General features: G+C 46.8%; 1 protein-coding gene across 1 annotated transcript in view; it reads left to right on the forward strand.

Moving 5' to 3' along the window:
- ENPP7 (ectonucleotide pyrophosphatase/phosphodiesterase 7) overlaps positions 1 to 2,844 on the forward strand; it is an 11,867-nt gene extending 9,023 nt beyond the window's left edge. Inside the window, exons 5-6 of the mRNA XM_010856522.1 lie at positions 1,903 to 2,338; positions 2,766 to 2,844. Coding sequence (XP_010854824.1) covers positions 1,903 to 2,338; positions 2,766 to 2,844 — 515 coding nt within the window. The remainder of the gene's footprint in view (positions 1 to 1,902; positions 2,339 to 2,765) is intronic.
- The last annotated feature ends 7,325 nt before the right edge of the window (positions 2,845 to 10,169 follow it).

Raw genomic sequence — 10,169 nt, forward strand, 5'->3', positions numbered from 1 at the left:
CTAGACAGGTTCTCACCTCTGGGCCTCAGTTTCCTCATCTGTAAAATCAGAACCAATAGCAGCACCTGTCCAGTGAGGTGGTCTCAATGATGAAATTAGTATTTGCAAAGTCTTTAAAACAGGGCCTGGCCCACAGAAGGCCCACGTGTTACGTTTCAGGAGTTATAAAGAGACAGGGTATCACAGAGTGAGAAAGTCACACCGCCTTCCTTTTCATCTCCAAACCTTCTTGTTTCTCTAGCAGAAAGTTTCTGCTTGCTGATACTAAATCTTAAACACCTCCCTCTGTAGCATAGAGAGAAGACCCAGGCTCAGAGCTCTGGTGGGCAACCGTGTCAGGGCAGAGTGTTACAACCCTGTTATTTGCCTTATATTTGTTTTTATGATCACCTTCAACTTGGGTGAATGCTACTGATTTTCCATTTATGTCTGTTATTTTCTAAGTTTTTTCCTTTTAAAAGTAACTTAAGTGCAAAAGAGTGAGTTGATTTAAAGAAAAATGTTGACTGGTAGACACAACAAAATAAAAATAATAAAGGAGGTTTTCCAGAGTCAGCATAGCCACGCTGGTTGTCCACGCCCCTCCTGCCTCCCCTCCCTTCCCACAGCATGGCCAGCCCAGGACGCCTCTGGAGGGCAGCACTCAGCCTCCCCAAGGCCAGTGTCCAAAGACTGCCCCCCCAACCCCTCCACAAAAGTACACTGGATTTCCACCATGCCCTGCACCCTTCTCAGTACCTATCAGAGGATTTCAGGACTCCACGGAAAACTAATGTTGCAGTTCTCTGTACAAAGTTCATTTTACTATTAGCCTGACTAAAAAGGTCTGGAGAAAACCCCAGCTGAAACAAAGCCATGCACTGCATTCTCGAGCCACGTGGACATGACTGGGGACTCTCTTACATATCAGCCACACACAACTTCCTGTTTTCTCAGAGCCTTTGTTGAATTTGGCCAGTCCAGCTGCTGGCAGTAATGGATGAAACGTTCCTGAGTAATGACCGGGTAGTTCATGCCTGGCTGGGTGTATGATTGGGACACTGAAAGCCCCCTTTGTCAAGAAACCCCATTCTTTAGAATCAGTCCTGCATGCTGTCACCAGGAGGCGGCGCTCTTGGGCTCCACAACACCCCTTGAAGTCTTTCTCAAGCAGCTTCTGAAGTTGAGAGGAATTCCGAACCTCCTGTCCAACTTCTTCTACTCCTCCTTCTCTGAAATAGCCCCACTCCTTCTCAGACCAGCCTTGGGGATGTGGCCAAGAAGTATTTATGCTTCATCTAGTTTTAGATGGATCCCCAAGCAAAACACAGGATGTTCAGAAAAAAGAGCTAGAACTTTCCCCACTAGGTTTGTTTTAGAATCCCATGATGGGAGGGATCATGTAGCCCCATGTTTAGCACAAGGGTCACCGCGGATCAGTGCTTCTCACATTGGTAGGTCTGGAGGTGGCCTGAGAATGTACATTTCTCACTAGTTTCCAGGTGATTCTGATGCTGCTGGCCCTGGCGCTACACTTGAGCATCTTTGCACTAGATAAAGGTTATGAATGAACGAGTGAATGAAAGAAAAGTGATCTAGACCAACCTCCTCCCATTACACAGGATAAGAACTGAGGTGGCATCGCCCACCAGCTGGCTCTGAACAGAGGTGAGAGGGGAGGACAGGTATATCAAGGCTAGTAGGCCTGGCCAGTCTTTTCCCACAAAGGATCTACTGGATGGGAGTGAAGTCTGCTTTCCAGAACCTGTGAGCTGCTCCCCTCTCCACTGAAGAGAAGCCTGTGCCAAACACCAGGCCTCCCTTCAGCCCTTCCCAGGTTTTTCATTTGTCCTGGGACCCAACAGGAGCACCTGCGGGTCATAAAACCCGATAACTGCTTGTGAGGCTCCCGGCCACCTTTAGAACGCGGGGGTTCGTCTCCCCTGAGCAGGATCCGAGGCGCCAAAGACTTGCTGCGCTTTCACACCTGGAAGCAGCAAGGGCTTCCTTGCTGGGAGGTGAGACAGCAGGAATCCTTCGGGCCCCGCCCCAGGCCTGCCGAGCGACCGAGTGAGGACCCCGGGTCCCCCAGTCAACCGAGGAAGCGGCGTGTCCAGTACCAGCCTGGGCGCCTCATCAGATGCCTCCCCCACCCGCCACCCGTCCACCTCCGCCGCGGGAGCATCTGTTTCCATGGTTACCTGCCGCACTCGGTCCAGCCCAAGCTGGTGGTCCTGCGCGGCAGGCAGAGGTCCGCTGAGCCCCAAGCTGGGAGCGCAGCCCAAACCAGATGGGACGCGAACCCGGAGCGCTGCAAGCAACTGCGACGCTCCACACTCACCTCACCCGCACGCCGTATGTAACATATCCCACCCTCTACACACACCCCACATACACACAAAACACGCCACACACGCAGAAACACTCCATACGTGTTGAGCACACTGCATGCACCTCATACAAAACACCATCTTACTCCACATCCCAGCCACATACGCATAAATACACGTACAACATACACACGCGCGCGCGCACACACACACACATCCCACACTCGCTCGGGATCCTGACATCAGAGGATACGCGCTCCGAACAGGCGCCCCCTACCCCCGCCACCCGCATGTACAGCCCGCGGGCGGGTAGCACCCTTGCCCGCGCACGCGCAGCAAGCTGGTGTGCCCCTCCCCTTTGTGATCGGTGGGCAGCGGGTTCCTTGACTCTCTCTGCAGTTCGACCTTGAAGGATCACTTCAGGGGCAGAGCAGCACCCTGGGGCGCGCACCCCAGGTGGGATGGTCTGCGCGGCGACCCCGGACCCCCCTACTCCTTATCCCGCCCGGAGCGCCCTGACCCCGGCATCTCTTAATGGCCAAAGCGCAGCGGGCGGGTCTGAGGCTGTCTGGGTCTGGCCGCCCGGGGGCGCGTTTCCAGGAAGAGCTTGCCAGAGGCTGAGCCTGGGAGCCCCCCCACCACCACCAGTACCGGGACGCCGCCTCCTCACCCCATCACACCTCCGGAGGTTGTCCTTCCTTCCATCCCACAAGGCAAGAGGAGAAGGAAGGTGGTGAATCTCCCGGCAGGAGAGACACCCAGGCCACTCGTGTAACCCCACTGCCAAGACAGCAAGTGGCTAAGGCCCAGAGTCTTTAACACCAGGAGGAGAATTTAATCTGGTCATTTTTGTTTTGTTATGTTTCTGATGGTAAATCACTGTGACTTTTGGCTTAAATCTCCAAGAAGTTCAAAAACAAAACTATAACATTACCATGTATAAATTTTATATGAACAAGTTTTCTCATGGTCTAGACCAATAAAAATGAAAAACAGGGATGGAATTGATTCTGAACCACGTCTGAGATAATAAGTAATATTCATCCAACAACACATGAACCATTTGAAAACACACAGCCCCGTTCATCTCATTAAGAGATTCAGTCCAGCAACTAATTTTTATATGTATATCATAAATATATACCACAATTTTAATATATTTTGGTTGGTTTGAGGAATCGATTAATTGTATACATCACTCAACCCAGAGTAATTTTTAATACTGAGAGTCTTAGAGTCACAGGAAAGAAAATATTTTAAATTTAAATTATGGACATGTTTTTGTTGCAGAGACCTATCCTTGAGTTACTGTCAAACATAAAAAATGCTTTTATTAAAATAAAATTCGGTAGAAGAAGTGAAAAGTGGAGGAGAAAAGAACCAAGGAGAATTTGCCCACACCTTTGGTATCATGATGCCACACTGCTACCTAAATTACATTTTGTTTGATATATTTAAAATAATCGCCCAAGGAATCCAGCAGCAGATGCATTTAGAAAAAGAAAGTTTTCTTGCAAAGAGTAAAGAAAAGGCAGACTTCAGAAGTACCGACTCACCAAATCCAAAGAGCCATCAAGTATTGAAAAGGGGGAAAAATCACAGGAAAACCACGGTCACCAAATTTACATGTGTCTGTCCTGAGTGGACCAACAACTGCTTTCTCATGTGATATTGCTAATTCTAATGTCAGGACATGACAGGAAGAGCAAAGGTCAGGGCTAAAAATCTTGTTGTTATTTAATAGAGTCGAGGTTCACAGGAAATAGGCAAGGTGTGATCATTTGGATACTATGATTTTTATCTTAAGGTGTGAAGTTGCTTTCTGGGCTGGTTTGTTTTTGGCAGAGGAACATGACTTGCTCAATGATCTTGGAAACAAGACAAAATGTCAGGTTCTGCTTCTCTAGAGTGAGGAACCTTTTATTTTTGAGTCAAAATTGACAATACCCCAGAAATCACACCCTTTGAAACCTTAACAAACCTCATGATGAAGAACAGATATCGACCTAATAAAAAGGTACCACAGGGGCACGACTTTTCCAAGTTCTTTCAGGAGTTATGTGGACAAAGTAGCTTAAAGCCATTCACCCAGTTCAACTCCCTTCTGGACAGATTTGTCTGCTGTTGCACAGAGTGTTGGTAAAGTGCAAGGGCGCCTTGGCAAATGACTGAGGAGCACAAGGAGAGACACTCAACATCACCGTCATCATAGGATTCAAATCAAAACCACACCGAGACACCACTTCTCCCCATAGGATGACTGTAATTAAAAAAAAAAAAAAAGAAAATAAGAAATGTTAGTAAGGATATGGAAAAGTTGGAACCCTTATATATTGCTGGTACGAATGCAAAACGGTGCAGCCACTGTGGAAGTTTACTGGGTCGTCAAGAGGTTAAATACAGAATTACCAAAGTGATTCCACTCCTGGGTATATACACCCAAAGAATTGAAAACAAATGTTCGAACAAACACTTGTACACAAATGTTCAGAGCAGCATTCTTGACAGTCTTCAAAAGGTGGAAACAGCTCACATATCTATCAACAGAAGAACATAAATGAAATTCGATGTAGCCTTACAGTGAAATAGTATTGAGCCACACGAAGGAGTGAGGCACTGACACGCGTGACAAGACAGGTGAACCTTGGAAACGTGCTAAGTAAATGAAGCCAGACACAAAAGGCCACAGGCCACCTGATTCCATTCATATGAAATGTCTGGAAGAGGCACATCCTTGCAGACAGAACGGAGTTTGTGGTCGCCAGGGACTGAGGGGAAGGAGAAATGGGGCGGGGTGACTGTTTCATGAGTGCAAGTTCCCTCTTGGGGTGATGAAAATGTTTTGGGACTAAACAGTGGTGATGGTTACACAACACTGTGAATGCATTAAATGCCACTGATTTATACACTTAAGATAATTAAAATGATATGTTTTACGTTATATGTATTTTGGGAAACAAAATGATTCTGGGGCTCCACCAAAAAAGAAAAAAAAGCACGGAGCCTGCACATTGTTCATATTTCAGGCCATGAAGTCTAAACAGAGGATCCAGTTTGCTTAGCTGGCTTCCCACTGTCCCAGTGTCCTGCTTGGCTAATAAGTGCTGCTGTAGGCACCCACGGGGGAGCCAGGAAGAACAGCTTGAGGTGTCCCCACTCTGAAGAAGTCTACCCAACTCCCACCAGAACCTGGCTGGAGCTCTGGTTCCTCTGTGAAAGAAGCTCAGGGACGGTGGATAAGGATGCTCCAAGGAGCCCCTGGGAATTCCTACTGGAGGCTGTTCTGGGTTCCAGCTGTAGGGTGTCAGCCAAATCCCCCCAGGTGAATTGATGCCTGGTGGTTCAACATGAAAAATGACGTTTTTCAATCATCAGATTCAAGCCATTATCAGATTGCTTTTATTTTTCTAAATAGAGTACAACTTAAATACTCCCACCATCTTAATAAAAAATGCAGCTTGGTCTTCCCTGGTGGTACAGCGGATAAGAATCCATCTGCCAATGCAGGGAACTCCACGCTTTAGAGCCCATGTGCTACAACTACCAAAGCCTGTGTGCCTAAAGCCTGTGCTCAACAAGAGAAGCCATGACAATGAGAAGCCGCGGTAAAGAGTAGCCCCCACTCACTGCAACTAGAGAAAGCTGCTGTGCAGCAACGAAGATCCAGCGCAACCAAAAAGAAAGTTAATTCAGTTTTTTAAAAGCTTGTGAATATTTTGAAAAAGATGCAGGTTGATGTATTCCACATCTGGAATTAATTGGGGAAGTGGTTCTTTTCACCGGCAGTTCCTGGGGAGAAAGTCATTCTGGAGAACAAATACAAGAGCCAACCTTTTTGAACAAACCACACCACAGAGAAAACCCCTCTGGAAATCCAATGTTTTACATGGAAACTTCAGCTAAAGAAACAGGTCAGGGGCAGCAGCACATAATTTATAAACATCCAGCCCAGGCAACAGGAAAGACACCATGTCTTTCCAGCACGCTCATCCCTCCATCCTCCCCTATGGGAGGATCTGCCTGGGAAAGGCTCTGGTCATTCATTTCTTACTATGACTACTCTTCAGACTTTATTAGACTACTGACGTTTTCTGTTTATGTCATTTTCAAAAGAGGTTTGTTTTTCTCCTATGAAACGTGGGTAAATAAATTCTGCAAAGAAATTTAAAGCACCGGTAAGCAAGCACAGGGAAGAATGTTCATCCTTTCTAAAGAGCCACAAGTTCCAACAGCAGAGGGATGCTTTTAATATTTGGGCCTAATAATTGCTTTTTAAGATAAAACACAAAGTGAGGGTCCTGCCACCACTCACCCAGATAAGAAGCATCAGTCATCGCCCACCTTTCACTTTTTCTTTGGTTCTGCTCTGCCTCGAGTTTTGCCACTAGTTATGTATGAGACCCTGGGCAAATCATCACATCTACATGCCCAATTTCTTCTTTTTAAAATGGGGTTCTCTGTGGTTTTGGCACTTTAGGGAGTGCAAGTTACATAGACCAACCAGACCCTGGCTCTCCTGCTATTCTGACCACAAAGGCCAGTGTGAAGCCAAAAACATTTCTGTATTTTCTATCTTCAACTGAATCTTTTTAAATTAATTAATTACTTTATTGATTTGGCTGCTCTGGGTCTTAGGTGTGGCATGCAGGATCTTCAATCTTCGTTGTGGTGTGCAAAATCTAATTTTTTAAATTGGAGGTTAAGTGCTTTACAATATTATGTTGGTTTCTGCCCTACAACAACTCAAATCAGTCATAATTGTATACATATATATATACTTCCTCTCCCTCTTTAGCCTCTCCCCGCTCCCATCCCACCCCTCTAGGTCATCACAGAGCACCTGCTGCGTTCCCTGTGTTATATAGCAGCTTCCCAATAGTTTTAGTTGCGGCATTTGAACTCTTAGTTGCAGCAACGAGACCTAGTTCCCTGACTAGGGATCGAACCTGGGCCCCCTGCATTGGACTATGGAGTCTTAGCCACTGGACTACCAGGGTAGTCCTTCAACTATATCTTGAAGTTACTGACCAGTAAGCTCCCTTTCATCCACAGAGACAATCCAGCTACCTGGGTTTTCCCTGGTGGCTGTAACAAAGCATAGCAAACTGGATGGCTTCAAACAACCCACATTTATTCTCTCACAGTTCTGGAGGCCAAACGTCTGACATCCAGGTGTCGGCAGGGCTGCCTCTGAAGTCTCTGGGGCAGATGGCTCCTTTGCCTCTTCCAGCTCCTGCTGCCAGCGTTTTTTGGCTTGTGGCCACCCACTCCAGTCTCTGCCTCCATCATCATGTGACCTTCCCTTCCGTTCGCGTCTCTCCTCTTTTGTCTCTTATAAGGACACTTGTCATCGGACTTCGGGCCCACTCGGTTCATCCAGGATGACCTCCTCTCCTCACCAGATCCTTAATCATATTTGCAAACACTCTTTTTCCATTAAAGCTCACGTTCAGCAGTACTGAGGGTTAGGACTTAGAACACGTCTTTCGACCTGCTTACTTTATACATCTAATAACTTTGCCTTGGAGGTGACTGGGTATGGTTGTCCAGAGGGATTACCAACCCATTAACAGGGACAGAGCTATACACTCCTAAAAACAGCTGGTTTTAGCCAGCACTCCTAAAACCCCAGCCGGAGGTCAGCTGGCATGCCCAGCAGGGACCTGAAGTGGGTGAAGGAGCTAGCTTATTTCATAACACGAAACGAATCCTCTGGGCTCTTTGCCCACAGATCTACCCACTCTGTATGTTCAATAAGTAAGAATAGTCCTCTTTCCCCAGAACACGGAGACCTCTCCAGCTGCTTTTTATTTTCCACTTTTGATAGAGACACAAGTAATGGAAATATTTTGCTTTCTTTGTAACTCGACTATGAGAAAAACAACAGCATAAGCCCAACAACATAGAGCAGTCAACCTCTGGTCTCAGTGTCTGGATGATATCATCCCAGGATCAAGAGCTGTTCCCACCCCCTCTGCAGTGCCTGACACTCAGGACAGCAGGCCAGCACAGCCAGATCGCCTTGTTTTTCACGAGAAACTGGACAGCAGATATTCTGGGGGTGAAATTTCCCAATTATTAAATGTTGACAATTAAGTCCACATATTAAAAAGTCCTGTTTGCAATTTGTACCCCCATGATCACAGCAGCACTATCTCTAAAGTCAAGGGGTGGAGGCAACCCAAGTGTCCCTCGATGGATGAACGGATAAACACAATGTGATCTATCCATACAATGGAATATTATTTATCCCTAAAAAGGAAGGAAATGCTGACACCTACTACAACGTGGATGAACCCTGAGGACATGATGCTCAGTGAAATCAGCCCGTCACAGAAGGACAAATATTCTGATTTTGCTCCTTTGAGGGACCTGCGGGAGTCAGATCACAGTAGATGGTGGGTGCCAGGGGCTGGGGGAGAAGGATGGGGAATTAGTGTTTAATGGGCACAGTTTCAGTTTGGGAAGATGAAAACATTCCAGAGATGGATGATGGTGATGGTCACATAATGATGTGAATGTGCTTAATGCCACTGAATTGTCCACTTAGAAATGGTTAAAAGGAGGGAAACGGTTCAAAGGGTAAATTTCATGTTATGTACATCTTACTAAACTTTTAAATTTTTTGAAAATACCCAGCTTGCACAAAGCATGGGCCACACATCACAGGACAAGTAGTAAAGTTAAAGGTCTCATACTACCAGTATGGGCTTCCTTGGTGGCTCAGATGGTAAAGTATCAGACTGCAAAGCAGGAGACCCTGGTTCAATCCCTGGGTCTGTAAGATCCCTTGGAGAAGGGAATGGCAACCCACTCCAATAGTCTTGCCTGAAGAATGCCATGCACAGAGGAGCCTGGGTTGCAAAGAGTCAGACACGACTGACCACCTAAGCACACATGCACCCATCCTATGTGGTGCCAAATGAAGCCCACTGACTGCGATCCAGAAACTGAGCAAAGTTCCTTGACAGCAGCAACCCTGACTGCCAGGTGTTCCCTGGCACCCAGCCTACCACCTATCTCCAAGTAGGTTTAACATATGCCATTTGATGTTTTGGTTTTTCAGTGCAATGTCTGTAGTATACACAATACAAAAGGATTGGATATACAGAGAATTGTGTGAGCCTGTACACATGTGCGCACGTGCACACATACGCAGAGGGGTGGGTTGGTAAGGAGATGCGTCCCAGGTACCTAACACCATCCACTCAGCTCCATGAAGAAGCCCAGACAGGCTACCTGTGGGGATATGGATGTTAAAACATTTCCCTCAGATTGCGTAAAAACATTTCATTTCGCAGTGGAATGAGAAGGGATGTTGAGGGATACACGAAGCCAGAGAACTAATTGGGAGGATGTGGAAAGTAACGAAGTCATCCCAAAGTGGCTGTGGGAAAAGGCTTCAGCATTTTCAAGTTTAAATTGCAAAGCCACCTGGAGGCAGATGGGGGAGGCTTCTCTGTGCAGGAAAAGGAATAGGCAAAATGCCCAAATACATTTTCTTTCCCAAGATCTCCAGCCTGAAACACAAGGCGCTTAAAAAGTCCACCTTTGACACCTGAGACCCGGCCAGCCCAGCCTAAAACAAGGACAGCAAAGACTTTGGAGAAGGGAAGTAGGAGCTGTCCCCCACTGCCATCCAGGCTTCCTTCCCTCCAGTTCTGGGAACTCACCTGCGGGGGCAACAAGCATGAACAAAGACAAACGCAGTCAATGCACCTCTTGTTCCAAAATTGGATCCTTTACATTTATCTTGAAACCCCCTGGGCCACCAATCTCCCCTTCTCTCTCTCCTCACCTGCAAAATCCAGACACGACCTCATCACCAACATTTCATCAGCTGTTCAGTGAGAACCTACT

Source organism: Bison bison, unplaced genomic scaffold (genome assembly GCF_000754665.1).
Source record: "Bison bison bison isolate TAMUID 2011002044 unplaced genomic scaffold, Bison_UMD1.0 scf7180017864371, whole genome shotgun sequence".
NCBI lineage: Eukaryota > Metazoa > Chordata > Mammalia > Artiodactyla > Bovidae > Bison > Bison bison.